This window comes from Tripterygium wilfordii, chromosome 18 (assembly GCF_013401445.1).
Source record: "Tripterygium wilfordii isolate XIE 37 chromosome 18, ASM1340144v1, whole genome shotgun sequence".
NCBI lineage: Eukaryota > Viridiplantae > Streptophyta > Magnoliopsida > Celastrales > Celastraceae > Tripterygium > Tripterygium wilfordii.
In genome coordinates this window covers 3478964-3504631 of record NC_052249.1, presented here as the reverse complement: position 1 = coordinate 3504631, position 25668 = coordinate 3478964, and the positions used below count along the sequence as shown (strand labels likewise).

The following is a 25668-nucleotide window of genomic DNA, read 5'->3' as shown; positions in this document are numbered from 1 at the left end:
GTATTTTTAGTTGCCTTTAATTAGCTGTGAAAGGATGCTTGAATTGGGCATAGTTTGAGAATTGAGACTGCTTACTTTCCTCTTTTGTTCATATAATGGAAACTTTTACCTGTTATGACTACATTTGAACTTTTGAATTTATAGTACAGTTTTTTAGCATCAAATAGAAGTGATGCAGCGTTTATAACAGTTGTGTCCTAAATCCCATGTAGTGACATCTAACTTTAAGAAGACGATACGAATCATTTCTAAATGGTTCTTAAAGTTTGTTTGTCTCTCAACTATTTGAATCTTTGTATGCAGGTTGAGGACAGGTGGATATAGAAAATGTAAAAACAAAAAACAGCTGAGGAGTTTTCTGTATAGGTTCGCAGGATGTGTTGATACAGCATACCGCAGGCATCATTTTCTTGAGATACAAAATGTGCATAGAATTGAAGACGACGATAATATTCAACATGTGACTTTACTTGCATAGTTGTTAAGACATGGGATGAAATAATGAGCTCTTGGCATAGTAGTAGCCACTCCTTAGGATCTTGAATAGGTTGGCTCCCTCTGAATAGCAAAATTAGCATGCATTATAGCGATAAATAAATAAAAACCCTCTTCCTCATTTGCTTGTCCAGGTAAACCTTTTATGCTTGGGTGAATGAGCTAAAAAAACTAAATGGTATGCACATATTAAAGCTTTCTAGTTTCAAATCTCTAAAATTTAATAACCAAACCACAGTTTTTTCGAGAAAAAAAAAGGGATATGAAGTGCTTAATTCATTTTGTTATGGAGAAATTAAAATTTGATGCTGCCATAGGCGTAAATGGCTTATCAGCAGCAGTGATTGTTGGAGGTCAAAGGAGAAATGTCAGATATTTGCACTGAATTCTATAGTGGCGCTTATACTGCAGAAGATGCTATTGTTGCTGAAGTTATTGCTAGTACTTATATCAAAGTGACTTGCCTAAAAATTGACAATCAAACGGTGATAAAAGGTCCAAGACATATTTGTAACTGACTAGATAGATTTTCTCAAATTACAGATTGAGGAAGAATTGGTAAGCAATTGCAGAGGAAAAATATAAAATAGGAACAACTACTGTAAACATAAATCTAGAAAGGGAATTAAAAAAAAAAACCAAATAAATGGCAAATCCTTCCAAAAGTTAATCAAACCTGAGTATTGGATGTAAGGTATTTTAGGGTGCTGAGGCAGCCTGTAATTGTAACATAAGGGACATGGCTTGGAATTTCATAATTACCATAATACTCTACTTATAATGCGGAAATAACTTTAATAGGATCGATATCATGTACCATTATTTGTCATATAAATGGATGAAGAAGATGCTCCAAGAATAACATGCAAAACAAACTTAACACATTTCTTCTTTCTGTCTCTCTTTTAGCACCAAAACTTAAGTGATGGAAAAAGTATGTACACATAAGATATTGAACGTGCTCTTTAATAGAGAAGAAGAGAAGAGGGTTAAGATGAGAGATAACTACTAAGAGTGTGTTTGGATTGAAGGATTTAGAAGGAAGGGAAAGGAAGGGAAATAAAGTTTCCTTCCAATTCCCTTGTTTGGATAGTTTATTAAAAATTAAGGGGAGGGATTTGAGGGGATTTGAGAGGAAGATTTCATTAAATTTTTGTTAAAATTTTTCTCTCCAAAATGGAGTCATTTGGAGGGAAATGATTACTAATTAAGTCATTTGTAAGTTAAATATCTATTTTACCCTTATACATAATATTTTAACATAAAATTAAGGATAAATTAGTAAATTAAACAAATTTTCTTTTCTTTTTTTTTTATCTATCCAAACATGGGAGAGAAAAAAATAGTCCCCCCTCCCCTCCCTTCCCTTCTCTCCCCCTCCCCTCCCCTCCCCTCCCTTCCCTTCCCCCAAATCCCTCAATCCAAACACACTCTAAGAGTTATCAGCTATCATGGCTCCTTAATTTTATCTTATGGTTATTATCTCATATTCATATTAATTGGTAATTTAATAATCAACATTTCCATAATTCCTTAATGATATGTCATGTTAAACTAAAACACTAAAAGAGATAAAGGTGACCATATTTAAATAAAAAAGTTTACAAGGTGAACCCTTACTGGTGAAATTGACATAGAAGAGAGAATAGAGACGGCAGAGGAAAGAGGTAAAGCAAGAAACGGATGGGGTACACATTGTGATTGTTCAAAAGACAAAAAAATGAGAGAACTCATACTTATTATGTTTTCTACTGAGATTTTCTAGAGTGGAGTTTCCTCAGAAAATAATGGGTGCAAATAATGTTCATTATATGTATATTATTTTACAAATTCTGATATGAAAATATTTTTATCTTTTTACAAGAAACAAACAATGGAAAAAGTATTATGCATTTATCTTTTTACAACAAACAAACAATGGAAAAGTATTATGCATTTCTTGGCCAAACGTTAGAAAACTCAAGATTTTCCTGTAATATTTTTTCTCGAAAAAATATTTCCCATGAATGAACACTTTTTTATGAAATAAACGGAGCATCTAAAGTCTAAAATAAAGTTTTTAGCATCATATGTGCTCACGGAGCATTAAAATCTAAAATAAAGTTTTTGACATTCTATTTTACCACATCCTTTGGAACAGTTCTTATATTGTGCTTTTGACATTAAAACTGACGTCGCCATTTTAAAAAAATGCATATAGATATCAAAAAAAATAAATGAAAATATTTGTCATGTGTGATACTAAGTAAATTAAGTAGGTTTTTTTATGAACTAAACCAAAAAAGATTAAGAGGTGCAATGCATTTAGTTTTTTTCTCGTAAAAGAAATCCAAGTAAGAAAAGAAAAAAAGCAAAAAAAAAATAAAATTATACAGATTGGGGTTTGTCTTAAACCGACCTAGTTTAACAGCTGTCACTCAAGCATTGGGTGCTAGCTTCCCGCCCAATTTATCAAATATAAAAACTCCAAACCGTGTTGAGGAAGAAACAGAGAGAAGGAACAGGAATCACTCCCAAGTTCGCTCAAGCAGATCAAATTCTGAAGCAAGAAATGGCTGAACAGGAACATGAAAGGAGGTGATCCCTTGATTCTCCATTGATATTCTTGTCTAATTTTGGCAATCTATTCAAGGTTCACAGATTAGTTGAGGAATCCACTCGATTGATGATTCTTTTCTCGGTTTGAAATGAATCCACCATTTATGTTAATATTAGGTTGAAAGGTTCATGCAATTTATCTTCCTGTCTCAGTTGGAAATGGATTCGTCATTTATATTAAGACCTTAGATTCACTGAGATTGATTGTTGTCGCATATGGAAATAACTCGCAAATGTTAATCAGATCTTAGGTTTTCTTTCCTCAGTTGGAAAGAAATCCGCCGATTAATGTTCAGATCTTAGGTTAACGATTCATGTGGTTGATTATTCTTGATTTTCAGTCTCCTATGGAAAGGTTAGCTATCAATGCGATCTTGATATTTAATGTTCGTATCTTACGTTAAAGATTGATGCGATTGAAATTTCTTCATTTGATTTCTAGTCTCACATGGAAACAAATTCATCAGTTTATTTCCACATCTTAGGTCAGATTAATGCAATTGATTTTTCTTTATCTCAGTTGGAAACCGATTCATCAGTTGATGTTTGACTACCTAAAACATTTGGGATACGATGACGCTGTTGTAGAGGAATTCAAGAAGCGATGTCTGGATGCCAATTATCCGTACTTCAAACCTTTCGATGATTGGATTTTCATCCGTACCAGTTTTCCTAGTAGCTCCAGTGGACCTGTTCAGATCGGGAAAGTTACTACCATTGATCCTACAAAAGTTTATCGACTTATTAGTGGAGAAGCACGTCTTGTTGAGGAGTTTGGGAATGTTACTTTGAATGAGACAACAGGGGGGACTATGGATGATCGGATTTTCCGCCCTACAAGTTTTCCTAGTAGCTCCAGTGGAACTGTTCAGATTGGGAAAGTTACTTCCACTGATCCTACAAAAGTTTATCGACTTGTTAGTGGAGAAGCACGTCTTGTTGAGGAGATTCAGAATGTTCCTTTGTATGAGATAGATGTAACAACTAGTGATCCCCTTGCCTTTCCTAATGAGACAGCAGAGACATTTAGTGATCCCTTTTCTCCTTATGATCCAGATGAGACAATTAGTGATCCCATTCCCTTATCACCCATTCCCTATGAATTGGTGGATCCTGAAAAGGTGCATATGTTTGGAGAAATACTGGGAGTGGGGTTACTACCACCTCCATCGGTAATCACCTTCCCTTAAATTTCTTATTTGCGAGATCTTTTCAATACTTTGTTATAGTGTGAATTCGGAGATGAAATTTTTTGTTTTAGGATATGTGATCACCTGAATCCTAATCCTGTAATCTTAAAATATTTATCTAAAACAAAAAAACAAAGTGCATGTTGCTAAACCTAACCTGGACTTTTGCTAAATCACAATGAACCTAGCCTTTTACTCTTGAATATGATCAATCCCATCTTAGCAATCTAACTTTCGAATTAAAAGTAGTTATTGTATATGCAATATTTTGACTTGATCATATTCTCTTGGATGATGTCAGGATCCTTCGCTCAAGGACTGAAGTTGTTCTATGGAGCTGTCTTCCCTTATTACTGCGAAAAGGTTAAGAGTTCTTTTGACTAAAATAAATCATCTCATGCTGTCGTCAATATATGGATCCTCTTTCACAGTCTTTATTTGTTGTCTGATGTTGTTTGGAAACGTTTAGTAGAACCAATATTGGCTATGGGTGGTTGAAAACAACAATTGGAAAGTTCTGATGTATCAGAATAGTGTTGTCGCCGGCTCTAGAAGTGGAGCTGGTGTGGGTTCTGGATTCAAACACCCACTGGGATGAGTATAGCACAACCTGCCCTGTCTAAATTTTATGCAAAAGTTGATAACAGCTATTGTCCAATCCCCAACCCTAATTTAGTTAACAAGAATAATGCTTATTCTAAATCTAGATTTGGAATAACCCTAATTTAGAATCTCAGCAATGGATTGCAGAGGCCATCGCAATTTCCATGTCTGATTATTAGAAGAAAGCTAGGAGAATGCATGCACCGGAGTCTTAAGGGCCTAAAACTTCCGGCTGTGGCTCTTTCTGAGTTGGTTTTTCTCATGATGAATATGTGAGCCCAAGAGTTTTAATTTCAGATCAATTTCATGCTGCAATTTTATTAATTCTTGAGCTATAGTTTGTAGGACGATGTAGAACTTGAAAGGTTTAGACTGCTTTTAATGGTAGCTATATTTTCTTATTTGCTGTTGATAGAGGTAATCCTAGCATTACTTTTGTAATTTGGTTCAATGCAAAGGAACCATGTTGTTTTATATTCTACTTATGCCTGAAAATTGATTGCCTTTTGGATTTCTTCATGGTAAAGTTTGTTTTATCTTGTAAAGGAATGCTTATGTTATCATTTTACATGCTTTTGTAATTGCAGGTATTTTCTTTCTGGTCGTAGCTAAGGTAAAAGTTTTTTTTTAGTTTGATTGAGTGCAAAGAATCCTAGTTGTTTCTTCTTTTTCAATGTCTGCTACTACTTTTGAATAAAATGGTTTCTCTGTTACTGTTGTTACGCTGCTGTGTTACAAAGTGTTGGCTCTTGTAAATGATGCTTGAATTGAAGTAAATCTAGCGTTTTCTTTGCAATTTGATGCATGCAATATTGCAATGTATAGGGAACCAAAGTTACCTCTGTTTTTTTAGTTGCCTTTAATTAGCTGTGAAAGGATGCTTGAATTGGGCATAGTTTGAGAATTGAGACTGCTTACTTTCCTCTTTTGTTCAGATAATGGAAATTTTTACCTGTTATGATTACATTTGAACTTTTGAAGTATAATTCCTAATTATCTGAAAATGTTTGATTACAAAACACCTAATAATAGTATTTACACGAAAGTTCAAGTACAGTTTTTTAGCATCAAATGGTAGTGATGCATTGTTTGTAACAGTTGTGTCCTAGATCCCACGTAGTGACATCTATGAATCATTTCTAAAGGGTTATTAAAATTTGTTTGTCTCTTAACTATTTGAATCTCTGTATGCAGGTTGAGGACGGGAGGATATAGAAAATGCAAAAACAAAAAAAACAGCTTAGGAGTGTTGATACAGCATAACGCAGGCACCACTCTCTTGAGATACAAAATGTGAATAGAATTGAAGACGACGATAATATTGAACATGTGACTTTACTTGCATAGTTGTTAAAACATATGATGAAATAATGAGCTCTTGGCATAGTAGTAGCCACTCCTTATGATCTCTAATAGGTTGTCTCCCTTTGAATAGCAAAATTAGTATGCATTATAGCCATAAATAAATAAAAACCCTCTTCCTTCATCATTTGCCTGTCCAGGTAAACCTTTTATTCTTTTTTCCTGTCCTTTTCTGGGTGTACCAGAGTGCAATTGTTTGTGTCTTTAATTGGAAATCAGATCTGAGCCATTGACTTGATCTAATGGTTGGGAAGGGTGTACTTATTTTGTGTCCTTATTATGGGTACTTATAAGAGAAAACTTGTATATATATATATGGACAATGCTAGAGACCCCCAAAATTTAACCCCCAAAAGTTCCCCAAATCTATGTGGCATTAAAATAACCATTGATTAAAAACACACATGTGAGGCCCACTTCACATCCAACACTCCACAATAAATGAGGGACTTTTGGGGATCACTTTTTGGGGGTCTTAAGCATTATCCTATATATATATAGCTTTTCTCTTATAATGACTCAAAATAAGGACTGAAAATAAGGACTAGTTTAATAACCATTGGATCAAGTCAAGGGATCAGATTAGATCTCAAAAACAAACCCTCTTTTTTCTCTCCCACGCGCGTCTACTTTCTAGAAGATTTATGGGTGATTTCCGATAGAGATGGATTGTAAAGGCCGACCGACTATGGTGGTCGTAGGTCTCTCGACAAATATATGGGGAAGGAGGTTTTAGTTCACGACTGAGAGGAGAAAAGTAGACGCGCGTGGGAGAGAAAAAAAAGGGTTTGTTTTTGAGATCTAATCTGGTCCCTTGATTTGATCAAATGGTTATTAAACTAGTCCTTATTTTCAGTCCTTATTTTCAGTCCTTATAAGAGAAAAGCTGATATAAGGGACCATAAGGAGAAAAGTAGACGTGCGTGGGAGAGAAAAAAGAGGGTTTGTTTTTGAGATCTAATCTGGTCCCTTGATTTGATCCAATGGTTATTAAACTAGTCCTTATTTTCAGTCCTTATTTTGAGTCCTTATAAGAGAAAAGCTGATATAAGGGACTAGAAGGATAAAAGTAGACGCGCGTGGGAGAGAAAAAAGAGGGTTTGTTTTTGAGATCTAATATGGTCCCTTGATTTGATCCAATGGTTATTAAACTAGTCCTTATTTTCAGTCCTTATTTTGAGTCCTTATAAGAGAAAAGCTGATATAAGGGACCAGAAGGAGAAAAGTAAACGCGCGTGGGAGAGAAAAAAGAGGGTTTGTTTTTGAGATCTAATCTGGTCCCTTGATTTGATTCAATGGTTATTAAACTAGTCCTTATTTTGAATCCTTATAAGAAAAAAGCTATATATATATATATATACATATATATATATATATGATGGCCAGGTTCCCTTCTAGCTGTCGAAATAATTGAAAAATATTAATAACAATGTTAGAGACATGCATGTTGAACAAGTGTAGTCTATGGAGAAAACAAAAAGGCTGAAAACAGATCAAACAATTCATTCTATATACAGCTCATCGGATCAAAAGATACCAAAAGACATCAGAGTTTTTTTCGATTTGGCCTCGGTACAAAATTTTATTGGACATATAACGCCCAATTCAAATTATTTGAATATCTAGCACCGTGTACTTGTTTGTTTTTAGCGGTGCCGCTATTTACAACAACGACTCTGTTAAATTTAATCAAAACGTTGTTGGAAACAACGGCTTTGCTAGAGACAAAACATAGCCGCCGTTGTGAAAAGCGGCTATGGGCATTATAACGTATGCCGTTGTTAGCCATGGCGGCATGCCACCATTGCTAACAGCGGCATTCACTAAGATATAAAAACAGACAGATCACCGGCATAGGGCTTCGCTCGTGAGGAGAAACAGGTTTGGGGGCCCGCCGCCATCCATCGGAGTCTCGGAGAGCCTGTTCTATGCCACCACCGACGCCGGAGTTTGACCGGAAGTTCTCCTTCTCCGTTCCGTCCTTCGTCCACAGTTCCTTTCCGGTTTAAAGGTGTGCACTAATCATGCCATAGATTAAATGCTTAACTTGGTGGTTCATGCAAATGTGATTCCAAATTTGTATATTGACTTGGCTGGATTCAGATTTGGGTGTATGCTTTTTTTTTTTTTATGCTTTGATTTGGTGTTGTTTTGTTCAAGCTCGTGTTAGGAAGGAAGAAGATCATATCCAACCATTTTCGTAGTATCATGATTTTGTAGGAATCGAATAATGACTTAATCATTGAGCCTCAACTGAGAAACGCTTTATTGATCCGGGAATGTGGTTGATCTCGCATGATCTTGTAAATGTACAAAAGGCATAGTTGTTTCTCATAATAGTGAGCTCCATCTGTTGAGCTTTATGTCCCAAAGTTCTGATCGAGTAGCATATATATATATATATATATGTAACGTCATGCATGCATTGATCAATCGTTTTCTACTTTCATTCTTTAAGCATCCTTTTCTTTTTATCATCCTGGTTTCCTACTTTAAGATGCTTTCATCAAATGTGTTTTTTTCTAGGTTCACGACTTGTCGTTTTTAAGATTTATGTGCATGGCTTGGGTGCATTGGGGAAGTGAGACCAGATTTTCTCTGGATTTTCTTTAACTTTCTAGGTGAATGCCTAGAATAGTCTTGTTCTCTTTCAACTTGGATGGGAAGTTTTGAAGCACCTAAAATAGACAATCCTATACACGACAACGCACATCTTGCCATTTTGGAGACACTCTCCCGAAGTTGATGAACCATTAAGGGAAAAAAATAAGAAATTGATCTGTCATTCAATTCTCTGGGAAAAACATTCTTTTTTTCTTAAATACATCAACTACAAATAATTAAATGTTATGGATTATATTATATTATATCTCAAATGTTTGTCAGATTGGTAACGGCATAAACACGGGGTGGTCGTTCTACGTCTCGATCCGTAGTTGGGGTCACGAGAGTCCAGAATCCTGGTCTAGTAGATGGATCTGTTTTGTATATGCAAGTTGGGCATAGATCATATGATGTTTCGAGTGGTTAGGTAAGAGTTTATTGACCTTAATGTTCATTTTATTTTTATTTATTTATTGAGGTAGTAATTTAAATTTTATTTATATATTTAGGATGATGCTCGATGAGCTATCACGTTTAGACACCATGTGCTCTGGGATTTAGACAAACATGTTAGGCCATTTGTGATCGAGGCAGGTTTTTATGGGATCATCCAGATTGGTCATATTAGGCTTGACCATGGACTACTAACCGCATTAGTTGAGTGACGGAGGCGTGAGACGCACACAATCCATCTCCGTTGTGGTGAGATGACGGTCACACTCCAGGATGTAGGCGTGTTATTAGGACTGAGAGTGGATGGTCATGCTGTCATTGGACATGTGGTTGAACAGTGGGATGATGTAATGCAGAGATCGTTGGGTCGGGTTCCCCCACATACACAGAGGCAGGATGCCTCTGTTGGATTGTCTTGGCTTTCTACAATTTTGGTCATCACAGTCCATCAGCCGATGGTGCTGGAGAGGATGTATTACGGCAGTATGCTCAAGCCTATATTTTGGCATTCTTTGGGAGTTTGTTGTTCACGAGCACCAATGGCACTAGCATTTCACTTCACTATTTGCCGCTATTGGAGGATTTGCAGTAGACTAGCACGTATAGCTGGGGAGGAGCTGTTGTCGTAGTTTTATATCGAAATATTTGTCGAGCTTGTCTAAGTGGAGCAAGAGGGATGGGTGGATGTCCAATGTTACTACAAAATAGTATAAATTATTACGTTTCGATGATGTGTTCGTAATTTGGTTTGATGCTATTTTTGTAAATTTAATGCGTGACACTTTATATATATTTTGTAGTTATAGTCGTGGGAGCGGCTACATCTATGTCACCTGGAGATTGTTAGGCATCTCGTACCTGGACCAGACGTACCTTTGCTTCAGCTAGGTGCTATATGGAGTGGGGATTGGACTTGCAGGAATAATCCACCACTGTGGTATCATTTGCTAGGGCAGAGCTTGATAGTTTGGGGCCTCATCAGGTACTAACCACAATTATCATAGATTCCAAGTATATTAAAACTTGTGGGCTAAATCTATTATATTTATTTTATACGGAAGGTTGTGTGAATGTTATACACACATAAATGACTTTCTATGGCGCCACGTGTGTGTGTTGAGGGATCTCAGATATGGGCGTCGGTCGTACCGCTCATTTGCTATGAGATAGTTGAGCGACATTGCCCCGATCATGTCATGCGACAGTTTGGACTATCTCAGCATATTCTAGAGCCAGTGGATACGGCTGCGGACTTGCATGAGTTGAGTAGGAGAAGGCGGAGCGATGTGAACTGGGTTGACGAGAATGAGCGTAGGTACAACAGTGGGAGCAACGACATGACCTAGTCCTTCAGGAGTGCATCGCGTACTTAGACATCAATGACTGTATGCGGTGGTATACATATATCACTCACATATTCATCAGTTCTCCAACAGAAACTCCAGTAATTTCATGGCTAGAGTACGAGCCTCACATGAGTAGGCTACATTGAGTTGTAAGTATTTATGTAAATTATTATTTATGCATATTTATTAATATATTTTTCACTCAAGTTTACGATAGTGTTTACCATGAAACCACTATGGTGAATAATAACTCTGAAAGGGGTCTAAAAATCCATCCTACAAACGCATAACAGGCAACGTCAATAAACCCACAAAATATATATTCTACAACAACATTACACATTATATCTATCAAATTATAAACATTCCTACTTCAACCCCTTGATTCGTGTGATTTCTTATTATGTTCTGCTTGACCACAGACGCTACATTTATAGCGTGAACTTCCTTCTCGCATATCCATCTCATTAGTCAATCGTGTTGATCTAGGTCAACCCTTTGATGATCGTCGTAGTTCAGGGTTCGAGATCAGCAATGGCCCATTGTATATGGGCCACCCTGTTTCATCTAGTATTGGATGGAAAGTGGGTGCATAAGAAGCCAGGAACGAAGTGGCAGTGGAGTGCGACTCCACAAACTGAGAGTATTCTACACGGTTTGCCAAACAACAAGCAATAACATGGGAACAAGGAAGATGATACAATAGCCACATGTTGCATGTACAACTCTGTTGATCAGCTTCATCCCCAATCTTGACTGTATGACTTCGTGTTCCTTGTAGATTAACTTCAGTTCGACGAACGCTCGTGGAAACTTGAAATGTCGGTGGATCATGATTGAACTTTCGTACCTGATGTCGCTTTGATATATAGACTTACCGCAATAGAGCTTTCGTCATTTTCCCTGGCTATTGTTTACCTTCATGAAGATTATGATCTGCTATGATTCTCCTTGTCACAAAGTACTTATTTGACCGGTAGAAAGTGAATTGCACAAGAGTGGTGACAGGCGAAAACCGACCTCGTTTTAGGACACTGTTAAAATTTTTTGATATGTTCGTAGTCATGTTACCATAGCGATGTCCATCATTGTATGATAATGTCCATCTTTCTTTCTCTTCTTTGTCTAGATAACGCCATGCTTCAACATTTAGTCCTTTCAACCGTGTCATTCAAAAATCAAACTTCTCACGAGATTTTTCTCTGGCCATAATATTAATGGTGGCTTTCAATTCAAAATCTTTGAACTTCGTCATGACATTGCTGGCTAAATGATGGACACAATATCTGTGGAATGCAAATGGCTCAGGCCATTGTTCTCGCATTATGCATTTGATGCTGGGATGTCGATCGGACAACACACATATACCCCAACGATCTGTAACATAGGCACGGATACAATTTATGAACCATGCCCAGTTTTGATTATTTTCTGCATCTACCAACGCATAACATAATGGGAACAACCCAGTATCTGCATCAAATCCAACCGCTATCAGCAACTTGCCCTTATACTTTCCGTATAGGTGTGTGCCATCAATGTTGATCAATGGACGACAATACTGGAAGCCTTCAATGCATGGCTTGAATGCCCAAAACACACATCCAAATGTTGCCACTAAGTTGTTATTGTTCTTATGCTCGAAATGGACAACGTGCCTGGATTCGACATCTGTAAAGCTCCAAAGAACTTAGGCAGTACACCATTTGATGCCTCAAACGATCCAAATAACTTCTCCATTGCTTTTTGTTTGGCTATCCATGCCTTGAAATAAGATACTTCATGCTTGAGTTGTGTGCTCGCAAAGGCTTGGATACTAGCAACACTAATCTTCAAATCAGCTCGGACAATACCTAAAATTGCACTTCCTAAGTACTCAGAATCCAACTGTCAATGACCTTGTGTTAAAGAGACATTTGTGCATGTATGTGGCCCTCTTAGCATAGTTATCATCCACATTGAAATTGACTTTTTCGCCTTAGCCCGAAGATACCATCTGCAACTCTAGTCCTTTACGCATTTTAATTGAATAATTTCTGTGTTCGAACGTTGTGTCTTGTATTGATAGTTGTTTTCTATGTGCCACGCTTTCACCGCATTAAGCAGTTCTGCCTTATTCTCGAACACTTGCTTAACTTCTAAGTCACCTTCATTCCCCTTATTAACATCATCCCAATCCGTGCATACCACATCATCAAAACTAATAGCTCCAAATTCGGGTATTTCTGTCACTAAGAGAGTCTGGAGGCCAACATTTTGTTCAGTGTCACCACCATCATCATCATCCTCAACCTCAACCTTACTGTCATTAGATCCTATGTAACGTTAATCATCTTCAATATCCACATCGCTGTTCGCGATCGTCTGCTTAAAATGATTGTTGTGTTTAGTGGCACACAATTCTGGGATCAACGTGACATTAACATCCGATAATTGATGTTGTGAAGAAACTTCCAGCAGTTGTCTGGGTACAATCAACCCATGGAGTAGATTGACTATAATCGTACCCATATTTATATGAAAAATCTTGATTTTTTGGTGAAGTCATTATCACCTTCGTATTACAATATTCATATAAAAATTAAACCAATCAAGTTAATATTTAAAAATTAAACTAATCAAGCTAATATTAACAGATCAAAACTATTTTTATACATCAAATAAAATAATGAACTAAACATTAACAAATATTAACAATTTTTATTTTCGATTTAAAATAATGAGCCAAACATTAACAAATAATTAAATTAATGAACTAAACATTAACGAATATTAACAATTTTAATTTTTGAATTAAAATAATGAGCTAAACATTAACAAATATAAACAAACTACACTAATCACTCTAACATTAACAAATCTAAACTATATTTATACACCAAATAAAATAATGAGCTAAACATTAACAAATATAAATAATTTTTATTTTCGAATTAAGTTAATGAACTAAACATTAACAAATATTAACAATTTTAATTTTTGAATTAAAATAATGAGCTAAACATTAACAAATATAAACAATATTTATAAACAAACTACACTAATCACTCTAACATTAACAAATCTAAACTATATTAGTACACCAAATAAAATAATGAGCTAAACATTAACAAATATAAAAAAAAAAATTATTTTCGAATTAAATTAATGAACTAAACATTAACAAATATTAACAATTTTAATTTTCAAATTAAAATAATGAGCTAAACATTAACAAATATAAACAATATTTATAAACAAACTACACTAATCACTCTAACATTAACAAATCCAAACTATATTTATACACCAAATAAAATAATGAGCTAAACATTAACAAATATAACCATTTTTATTTTTGAATTAAATTAATGAACTAAACATTAACAAATATTAACAATTTTAATTTTCAAATTAAAATAATGAGCTAAACATTAACAAATATAAACAATATTTATAACCAAACTACACTAATCACTCTAACATAAACAAATCTAAACTATATTTATACATCAAATAAAATAATGAACTAAACATTAACAAATCTAAACTATTTTTACACCAAATAAGATATAGAAGATAAGATATGTACCCAAACAATGAATACAAGTAGAAATTGACAATAAGATTGTTACAGTTTAGTTCCTCGGTTGTTATTGTTCTCCACTAAACTGAAAGACTCTCACTCTCTTCCTCTCTATATTCATTTTGTTTTTGTGGGTACGGGAGAGCGCTTGCGCGTTTGTTTATAGACAGAAGAAGCCGATGTTCACAATTACGACAACAGAGAATCCTAAGTGATGCCGCAATTTCCAACAGCGGCATCACCTAGGATTCTCTGATGCCGCTTCTGGAAACAGCGACATCCTCATGCTGCTGTTGGGATATGTATGTGCCGTTGTTTAAAACAATGGCACCCGTCCTTTTCCCTTAACTGTTTTTCTCAACAGCGGCATCGCTGAAGACAAATAGATGTCGCTGTTAGCAATAGTGGCACGGTGCTAAAAATAAAATTAATCTCAAATGGGGGGCGTTATTTGTCCAATAAAAGATCGTATGGGTGATAAACCCAAAAAAAGAAAAGAATCGGCATATCAAGAAATTCTTGCCATGTACACCTCATTGTTGGGTAAATTATTCTTTTAAATTTATTTAAAATTTATCAAAATATAACAAATCTGTATATCAATATTATAATATGTTGCGAGACAGAGGCAATATATCAAAAAAATTTAACAAAAACTATGTATAAAAAATATCTCACTTTAAATATTGACAAAAGAGAGGAATGATCGACAGAGGCACCCATTGACAGAGAGAGGTGGGGTCAACGGAGCAAACTTGATCGACAAAGGATGAAGAAGAAGAAGACTTATGCAATGACAAAGGAGAAGGAAGAAGAAAACACAAACGCGGTCGACTTATAGGAAGGAAGAAGAAAACGAAGAAGCTCTTGGGCTAGATTTGCTGGATATAAGAGCTGAGCTTCAGGCGCGTTGCATATAAAAATACATCGAAATTACATCGATGCTATGTGGCATAGCAATGTCGTCTCGTTCACATAGCAATGTCGTCCAATTCGTTGAACGAAGGCAGAAGGAAACGGTCAGGTTTGGACGAGGAATAAACAAGCTAGGAACCTGAACGAAGATAGATTGGTCAAACAACTTATTAATGATCAAAATAAGCGGCGGCAGTTACACAACACCTCAACGTATAAGAGAGAGTGGTAAACGTGAAACTTACAATTCAACGGAAATAGAACAACAACAGAACGTGGAGCACACGTGTCAGGTAGAAAGGAAGTAATTATTCTACACTATCAAATAGTTGAGAGAACGTGGAACACTTGTTTTGTAGAGAACATGTATATAAGCCTAGATTTTAGATTTTACAAGGTCTGATCAATCAAAGACTCAAACAGAGTATATAATTTCCATTTCTTAGCTTTTAATCTAATTAGCCCTTTTTCCCATTTTCTTCCTCGTGTGTTTGCGTCCGTTGGAGGCCATCCTCTGTCCTGTGTTTGTGCCCTTTTTTGGGACTTTGTTTCAAGATGTTTGTTCCTGCACACATCGTTTGATCTTATTTGTTCGCAACACTCGAATTCCGTCGCAAACAAGACGAAAGCCAAACAATCAGGTACACATAAGCGTGTGAGGCCTGCGCTTTATGCACATTGTGCTTCGCAAGAAGCGCGTCTCATTGCACTTTTGATACACTGGTGAAGCGAGACGGTGCAAGGTGTGCGCTCGGCCTCGCTTCTTACTTAAAAGGCACTTGACGCACGCACTTAACAAATATTGTAATTATTCATATTCCTATATACTTTGTTCAGAGGGCAATGTGTTTAATTGGAGTTGATGCTTGGCTTGATTCTTATAACTAGCGTCCTCAGTACGGAAACACCGAAAGAGTGATTATATATATATATTTTGTAAGGAGTAAGTAGCAATTAAATTTTGTTACAAAGAAAACTATTTTAGAAATATTTAATATGTAGATTGCGAGCTAAATATACGTTCCCCTTTTGCTTTGTTGTTGCTTATCTCCAACTATTTTAGTTTCTAACTAGTGTTAGGAATACCCTATTGAAAAAATGCGAGGATCCAATATCCCTTTATAGGAATAAGCGTTTTTCACTCTATCAACAAGTCTTTTCTTGGGCTCAACTACCATTAAGTGAGACGGACTTTGTTTTCATGAGTCGTCTCACTTAATGGTACTTAAACCCAAAGAAAAGGGTTTGTTGGTAGTGGAGAGAGCTTGTCCTTATAAAAGGATATCGAAACCTCACATCTTTTCGATGTGAGATTCCTAACAACTGGGTAGTGTACCTTCTCTGCTAGTATGTGATTCACAATAACTTCTTCCTCCAAATCTTAATTTTCAGAATTATCATGTTATTGAGATTCTCAAGAATGAATTTTGAATTGAATTGATACAATCCTGTAACTTGATTAGATTATTTTTCTGATTTTGTGAAACAATGATAGAAGGCAAGAATATATAGATAGATGCCCTTTTTAAGTAACGTATTGGTAATCATCTAAGGAAGACCAAATCGGCAAAGATTAATGCTTGCTTTCGAATAAAAAATTTAAAAATTCAACTCTTTACATTGATATTTTACAGCCTAGTAGCCTAATTTCTCAATGGCTCCAAATTCTCATGATTAATTATATTTGCTCCATGATTAATTTATTGACAACAAGGAAAGAGGAAGGGTGTGCTATATATACTCCCATTTTTGCTTCTCACTCTCCCTTTTTTTGGGATTGGAGCTTTCATGAGTTAACATATTTTTTAGGTGCATCTAAATACACATTATTTTTGCTAAATGCACACGTGATGTGACACTGATTCATTCTGTCAATCTTGATTTGTCTGTGAGATGTCTGTAATTACCTATAAAAAAGGCCAGCATACGAGAGTGAAGATACTGCATGCAAAAACTGTTGGGTTTTGTTTCTACTTTTCTTAAATGGTCTGAGTCTGAGACTAGACCCTACATTGAACACTGAACTTGTCAGGAGTCAGGACAGACAGTGTCTCTCAAAGACTGTAAACCAATGTTTTTTGTTTTTTTTTTGGGTTTTTCTAAATACACCCGGCCTATTTGTTAATTAAACCCAAGCAATGCATGATTTGACCGGCTAAAAAGCTTTGTTGACATTGATGTTTGTGTTTGTGTCATGTTGAATACAATTTTTTTTATTATTTGACATGACAAGTGTTACAGATGTCAGGGGAATGCAGAAAAATTTTGTCCAGACTCTTGCAAGGACTCAGAGGGTCAGCTACCCAACAAATCTTCATAATTAGATATCGTTACTGTATTGGGTGGATCTCCTTGTGGAAGGTCTATTACTGGATAATCCCATGGGTAGAGTCAAAGAGTGTGAACTGTACAAGTTAATATATTGATTAAATGAAGAACGAAGAAAGGGGAATCTAATGCGATTTTTATTTTTTATTTATATTTTCTTTTTTTATCATTTTTTCTTTGGCTCTTTCTTGCCTCGCCCATTTTCAATGGTTCCCTTTTCCTTTTCCTGCACTACAATTGTATATTTTGTTCAAATTGAGGATAATATGTTACTGATATGATATTGATTTTCTAATTATATTTTTTATTTTTAGATAATTTAAATCAGAGAGCGTGGAGGATTAAATTATATATAGTTTTATTCATTTAGTTGGTAATCATGTATCCTTTATTTTTTGTTAACAAAGTTAATGTAATTTGATTGAATTTTGTATTTTTCCCTTTTTGTACGAGATAAAATTAAATACACACAAAAGTTTTGAATATTCAAAACAAATTTATTCAAATATATTAACACGTATTACATTTCTAATCTTCCAACACAATGGTTTCAGAATGAAACCTATGACGCATATATTGCATGTACGCATGAATTCGCTCCTCATACTGGGTAGCCCATGCATTTGCGCAATCATGTTTGAAGTGAACCCATTGAGGCATAATAGGAGGCATCGGGTAACCCTCTGTCAATGCAACCTGGACGTAGTGATTATTATTTACGTACCCAATAGCGATAGCAACATGTTGATACGACGGTGGTGGAGTAGATCGAAGTGGAAAATACGTGAAACTCTGTGCAGCACTTAAAACGTGTAATATCACATTGAACTTTGAAGCAATCAAGAGACCCATATCAGGCATAGTCATCCAATGCTCAATCGGTGCTCCTCTATCTAATGCAAAGAAGTTCAGTGAGTTGTAAACACGAGTCCACTGATCATCACTGCCAAATATTTCAACATACTGTGTCTTGAATATGTGCAATTCTTCTATTAAGTTATACCGGATAGTTGTCCATGCATCTTCGTGAAGACCAAGACAGACAGCTATCGCCCAAAAGCCGCAATTTCCATCAGGTGTTACGTCTTGTACGTGCATAATGTAAGGATGAAGTATAGGTGAAAACTGACGAATATAGGCATGTACAGAGTAGTTGTAAGTAGAGGAGCAACTGTGTCTCGCTGGTTCCTGAAACTGGAAAATATCTGGCTCAACAAACTCAAATGTAGCCGTATTGGCACGAGTGGATATGTCTTCCCTGCTCTTCAAGTCGGGGCCTCCAAACGAATAACTGTGTCTGCTTGGTTCCCGAGAATGAGGGGAATCAAACTCAACGAACACAAATGCAGACGGATTAGCACGAGTATTTGATGCAACTTTTTTCTTCGAGGGGCGTCCACGAGTGTTCGTCTTAACAACAGGTTCACGAATTAAAGTTGTTGATGGTGTGATTATCTCCCTCAACTTCCTTAAAAGACTGAATTTGCCATGCCTCGTTTGCTGCTTAAATTGTTTCGTGAACACTTGTAGATCGACAACACAATCGATGTCATCGTCTTGAAGAGACACACACGGTGATAAGTCCAGTTTCCTCCAAAAATTATCTATGGAATTAATTGGTATGGGACGACCATCATTCAAATATATTGCTTGCTCGTGCGCACATGGTAGCCCATAGCTCGTACGAAGTTGACATCCGCATTTGTAAGAAACTTCTCCGGCATTCTTAGATCGCTCAAATTCTTTCGAAATCAGATGCAACCCGTGGATTGAAACGAAACCACATAATTCCTAGAAGTGTGGTATATTGAATCGATGTTGGACAATAGTTTTGCTCTGCTCAATACTCGCTTTGATAGCTATGTCCTGTGATTGGATGACGTGATGAATAAAAGACAGTGATGTCACCAAATCTGACTGTGATGACTCCAAGTATCGTTTCAACTTGGCATGCTGGCTCTCGACTCTATTAGTTGTTTGGTTTCCAAAATGCAGATATTTGTCGGTCCATGCTGATACAAACATCTCCTTATACGGTGTCAATCATACATCTTTAAGATAATTAATAACACCTGGAAAGTTTTGAAACACTACCTCAAGGTCCGCCAAATTGCACACATACGCATTCTCAGTTTCAGATTCCAGCAACTTAGTCCACATTTTATAGAATGCATTCCAAGTTTTGTTGTCTTTTATGGATGACCTGCATTTGCTCAAAATACTCCTATAGATGTGCCATCTACAAAGTAATTTCTTAGCATTAGGAAATACCTGGGCAGATGCATTCATCAAGGCCAACTCTCTATCGGTGACAATAACTCGTGGACCAGTGCATCCATCCATTGTTGACTGCAGACACCTTAAAGCCCAAGTATAATTGAATACTTTTTCTGAGTGCAAGAACACGAATGCTATGCAAAATGTCATATTAGTTGCAGTCACGCCGACAATCTCAAGTAGAGGCATCCTGTACCTGTTTGTTTTATATGTTGCATCCATCAATAACACGTGCGGGAATGCACGCCATTGCTCTAATGATCCTGGATGTGCGAAGAATAAATCTTCAAGCTCATTGGTTACAGCATTTGTTCGACTCTCGAAAATGTATCCTTCACGTTGTAGGAATGACATGACAACTTGCATCTGGGTTTTACCGGCTTTCTCTGCAGTTTGAAATTTCTGGCGTGCATTATATACAGTCTTAATGGTAGACACGTTGTCCGGATTCTGCTTCTTCAAAGATGTCAAAATATCTCGTGGCTTCACATTTTTCTTAGACAGATGTAACGTCAACTGGGTTTCGACTTCAGAGAGCCGACCGGGGTATGGATGTCCCTCCATATACGTTGCAGGGGCATGATTATGTGTTCCACATACCACCCTTACCATCCAATCATCACCTGTTCGGATTTTCACCCTTTTCAATCTGAAAGGACAATCAATTTTTTTTGTACCTGTAACCTTTGTGGAGGTTTTCTTGCTTCTGTACGTGCCACCGCGATCACATTGGAACAACAGTCTAGGACTCTTCCCGATTAGACTAGTCTCTGACCTTTTAATGACAATGATATATCCTAAACTGCGTCCAGTATTTTGAATCCAATCAATAAGAGATTGGCGCGAATTGAATACCTAAAAATGTATTAATTATGTTAGAAATTAACAATTTTTTATTACAAATTGACATAATAAAACATATATTAATTGAGTTAAATATCATACCATGTCAGTGGAAAATTCGTCCACATTTTCGTCAACATTTTCGTCGACATTTCCATCAATATTTTCGTCCAAATTTTCGTCGTTTTGTTCTATTTCGTGTCCAAGAATATCATCCTGAGAACAATAGACATTCACTTGAGCATTTGCAATTAAAGAAAAAAATTTCCTAAAACAATTAAAAAGTTGTATATTTACCTGATCACTTGAACCACTTGACAATCGTAGATCATTGGCCCAACTCCTCAATTGATCCAAATTCATATCTTCTGCTAGTATGTATATTGCCAGGAACAACCATGTATATGTATATATAGATTAATGGTGTGAACCTTGGAGTTGTTGATGGAACTAAATAGTTACATCCTTTTACAGAGAATATATTCTTTTTACGGAGAATATATTCTCTGCAAAAAAAAAAATACACCCTTTTACAGAGAATATATTCTCTGCAAAAAAAAATACCCCCGTTTACAGAGAATATATTCTCTGCAATTAAAGAGTTACACCCTTTTACAGAGAATATATTCTCTGTAACTAAATAGTTATACACTTTAACTTTAACAGAGAATATATTATTTTCAAACATATAACATAGGACGAGACAAGACATGAGTATGCTTATCACTAGGCTAGGTAAAAACCCAAGATTTTTATAAAATTCAATAATAAATTCGAAACAATGCCCAAAGGCTTGAATATGTTTTGAAAACCATAATCCAACTAAATTAAAATAGAATTAAAATAAAATATGTTAAAAGTCGAACTTTGACTGCAAATATGAGGCCCTAAACGAACTCGAATGGCCAAAATCCATCGAACGTCTATGCCAAAAGGCATAGAGTATGATTTCTGTCGTCGTTCTGCTTCCGACAAGGTATGGTTCGCCCGAAATGGAGCTCGTCAACAATTACTAAAATACCGACTACGTCCTTTTTTAATGACGACTATGTCCTTTTTGTATTTTACATTTCTTTCTCTCCAATATATTCTGTATAATTAAAGACTTATATCCTTTTATAGAGAATATATTTTTTTATAATTAAAGAGTTACATCATTTTACAGAGAGTTTAAAGCAAGAAAACTATCATATTGTATACATCTAGTAAATGTAAACTGTTTTGAACAATATATTTGATTTGACATAAATATAATAAATTAAAAGAATGATAGGAAGTAGTCTTTATTGATGAGTTTTGACATGTGATGACAATGCTTACACGTTTTGTCTCAAAGAAACACTCAACGTGAATGAATTTATGAAGTTACAAGGACAATTCATCAATCATAGGTAATAGACTAGGTGACTAGGGTGGGTTTGCATAGCAACACCCTTTTTTTTTTCAAGAAATTAATTGTGGGTTTAGCAAAAATTATCGTAAACATAGAATAAAAAATATTTGAAAATTCGTTTCCAATAATAATAGTAATACTAAACAAATTGCCTGTTATTTTTTAAAAAATCTATAAAAAATAATTGTTCCAATAATTCAAGATAACAAAAGAAAATAATAATTTTGTATAAGTTAAGATACTTGTTTTATCACTTTCTATCAATTCTATCCTCACTCTTTCAACTCACTTTTTGTTGATGTCACTGTATTAGTGATGTGTCAATTATATACATATAATTGTACATCATTTTACATTAAATCTTGCATTGTTTAGAGTCGTTTTGGAATTAATTCTACCTAAAGAGTGGTTAATTGTGCATTTCAGGTGTAAGGGCAATTATGGAATAAAATGAGCTAAATGGATAGAAAAGAACCAAATTTGGAGTCAGAGAAGAAATCCGATCGATCGGACAACTTTGAAGCTGGGAAGACCCGATAGAGAATTCGATCGATCGGTGGCCATTTCCGATCAATCAGTCTGTTCCAGTTCACGATTTTTGAAGATCTCTACATGCCCAAAATTACCCTCAAATCAAGTGGGTCCAATTCAAAACCACACAGACTTGTTAGAAAAATGACTTTAGGGTTTTTGGGCGAATAAAAGCATAGATTTTTAGGGTTTTAGGGACTTTCATTTTTGGAAGAGAAATCAAGGATTTTGGAGACTTTTCTACAGCAGCCATTGGAGCTTGAGCAAGGAGATCCAAGAGTTTCTCTTTATTTCTTCCTTGTTCTTATATTTAATGACTGCTATTTTGGAATTTGATTTGTATGCCTCGGTTATGAGGAACTAATCCTCTAACTAGGGGTCATAATGGAACCCCTCTTTCAAGATTGAATGAAATTGGTTTATTGTTCTTGAATCTCTCCCTTTATTGTTGATTCACTGTGGATGTGCTTATTGCTTTCAAATGTTTGATCACCATTTGGATGATTTTATGCCTAGGTTGAGACCGTAATGATATGCTTAGGGTTGCAAGAATCCATAGAGAACATAGGTTGTATGAACCATAGGACTATAAGTTTATGATTTATGCAATCGTTAAATGATTTTCATGGCTCTTAACGGGTTTTTGATATATTAATCCGAGTGTTATAAATAACAAGGATTTATATCGAGAATACTTTCGGTGTATCTAGGAATAGAACATTGAATAGGTTGGGAAATCGATTGTCAACAATTAAACGGGGAATTGGGAATTAATGGATTAGTGGAATTCAATTGGATAAGAGGCGATGATATTAGGAACTCTAGTGTTTAAGTCTCTTGAAAACCCACTTCTTTCTTTGTAGCCTGATTGGTTAATCAAATTGTCATTTAATTAGTGATTTCTTAATTACTAGTTTAGCAGTAGATAAAATACAACCAACAATTCGTCTTTCCATTTTAGTGTGATAATTACTTGGATTGATATTGAATTGAAATTGTCAATATATCTTCGTGGGAACGATACTCTATTCAGTCTTTATTACTTGGGTGATTTGTACACTAGCGAATAATTCACATCAATTAGGAGATGATGTTTTGGTGTAGTTTTGCTAATGTGACTGTAGTTTTGCTAATGTAATTGTATCGTACGATCAAAATCGGGATTTTAACAATGGTTAAATAGTGTAAAATATATTTTTGTTTGTATTATTATTAGGTAAAAATTATAATTACCTTAATTTAATATTTAAAGTTTTTTAAGAATTGAGACTGCAAGTTATTACCATAGGAGGATTTCGTGGAGAGTTGTGCTATCCGTACAGTTCTTAGACTAGGCTTTTTCTTTTCTTGGTAATCGGCAATAGAGTGGAACGAAGTTGATGCTGACGTAATTAAGTTGACCCGACCATCGGCTAGGGACCTATGCCATCAGTTAAGTCAGACACACAGATAGACTTGTGTGCATTTAGCAAAAAAAAACTGTGTATTTAGCAATTTCCTATTTTTTATCAGCTTTTAGTACAGAAATGCAGTCCATTTATAGCACATTTGTCAGTCTGTGCGTCCTTTTCTTGATTTCAACTAATTCCACTTTCTACACATGTGTGTCTACAACACTTCAATTTTTGTCATGCTTTCACATTTGTATAATTTTTTAAAGATAAGAAACACTCACGTTAACAACTAAAATAAAATTGAGAAAAAAATAGAGATTTACAGTTATGTTTAGGATTTATTTTACATGTATTTTCTGTGTTAATTTTTCAAAAAATAGAAAACAACGCACTTTTGGTTACCTGTCTTAGAAAATATGGAAAACAAGAAATAAAAAAACAGTTTAAAACATAAAATGAAAAAAATATATTTTTAAAATAAAAAAGGAAAACCAGAGAGTAAAAAACCAAACCGACACTTAAGGTTTTTTTTACCATACGAAGAACGATTTGTTGATGGAAAAATGTGGGTCAAGTTAATATGAAATTTTGTCTTAGAAATAAATAATGAGAAAAGTAAATGATATCGATTGTATTGTCGAGCTACAAATGTTCACAGAACAATTTAAGCATCAATCAAGGCTTGAAAAAATCAGTCTACTAAGGAAGTTGAGAGAGATAATTAATCCATCAATAACTGCTCTTCTTCAACCAGTTGTTAAGACAAATATTCGTGGACGCCCCTCCTCAAAGAAGAAAGTAGACAAATCAACTCGTTGTAATCAGAACACATTCGATTTTGTTCAGCACGATTTGAATCATTCTCAAGGTCCAGGTAGACACAGTTGTTCATCAGTTCGCCCCTCCTCAAAAAAGAAAGTAGACAGATCTACTAGTGGTGACGCGTCTGCATTCGAGTTCGTTCAGCAAGATTTTTGTTATTCTCAGGAACCAGGTAGGCACAGTTGTTCATATCTTTACAGCACCCCACCACTTCCTACGCAAAGGATTTCAAGATCGAGGTCAACTGCCTATGAGCATGTATATCTTTGTCAGTTCCCACCTATATTGTATTCTTACATTATGTTCGTAAAAGATGTAAGAGCTGATGGAAATTGTGGCTTCCGGGCTATTGCTGGATTATTTGGTTTTGGAGATGATGCATGGGTAAACGTCCGACATAACTTGATGACGAGTTGGGAACATTTTGGGCAGAGTATGTTGATCTATTTGGTGGTTATGAACAGACATGTTCCATTTACAACTCACTTGACTTTTGGGAATCCGATAGACCAGCACCACTTCAAAACTGGATGACAATGCCAGACATGGGTCATTTGATTGCTTCAAGGTTCAATGTTATATTACATCTCCTTAGTTCTGAACAGTGCTTGACATTTTTACCACTACGATCAATGCCTCTCCCGCCGCATGAACATGTTACTATCAGTATCGGGTTCGTCAATAGTAATCACTTTGTCCACATTGCCTTGACAGAGGGTTACCCGATGCCTCCCATTATGAGTCAATGGTTTACATATAGGTATGATTGCGCAGTTGCATGGGTTACACCGTATACGAAATAACTTGCATCATACATTCAATGTACACGTTCTATATTTCCTTCTGAAACCATTGTATTATAATTTACATAATTGTAAGAGTATTGAAATGTTATTTGTCTGTATTTTAGTTGAATATTTGGCAAATATAGTTAGCCTATAAGTGAAAC

The 25668-nt window shown here is 35.5% G+C and overlaps 1 protein-coding gene across 3 annotated transcripts; it reads left to right on the top strand.

The window, feature by feature from the left end:
• The first annotated feature begins 2944 nt into the window (after positions 1–2944).
• On the top strand, positions 2945–6434 carry LOC119983918. 3 transcript variants are annotated; one of them, XR_005464795.1, is made up of 5 exons: positions 2945–3072; positions 3614–4265; positions 4585–4646; positions 5474–5499; positions 6081–6114. XR_005464795.1 is itself a non-coding variant. In XM_038827654.1 (4 exons), exons 1-3 carry the CDS (start codon positions 3047–3049, stop codon positions 4603–4605), a joined length of 699 nt encoding a protein of 232 aa, XP_038683582.1. In that variant the 5' UTR covers positions 2945–3046; the 3' UTR covers positions 4606–4646; positions 6081–6434. The 3 variants fall into 3 exon arrangements, 1 of the variants encoding a protein (XP_038683582.1); XR_005464796.1 differs by having other exon boundaries at positions 2991–3072; positions 3682–4265; XM_038827654.1 differs by lacking the exon at positions 5474–5499 and having other exon boundaries at positions 6081–6434.
• The last annotated feature ends 19234 nt before the right edge of the window (positions 6435–25668 follow it).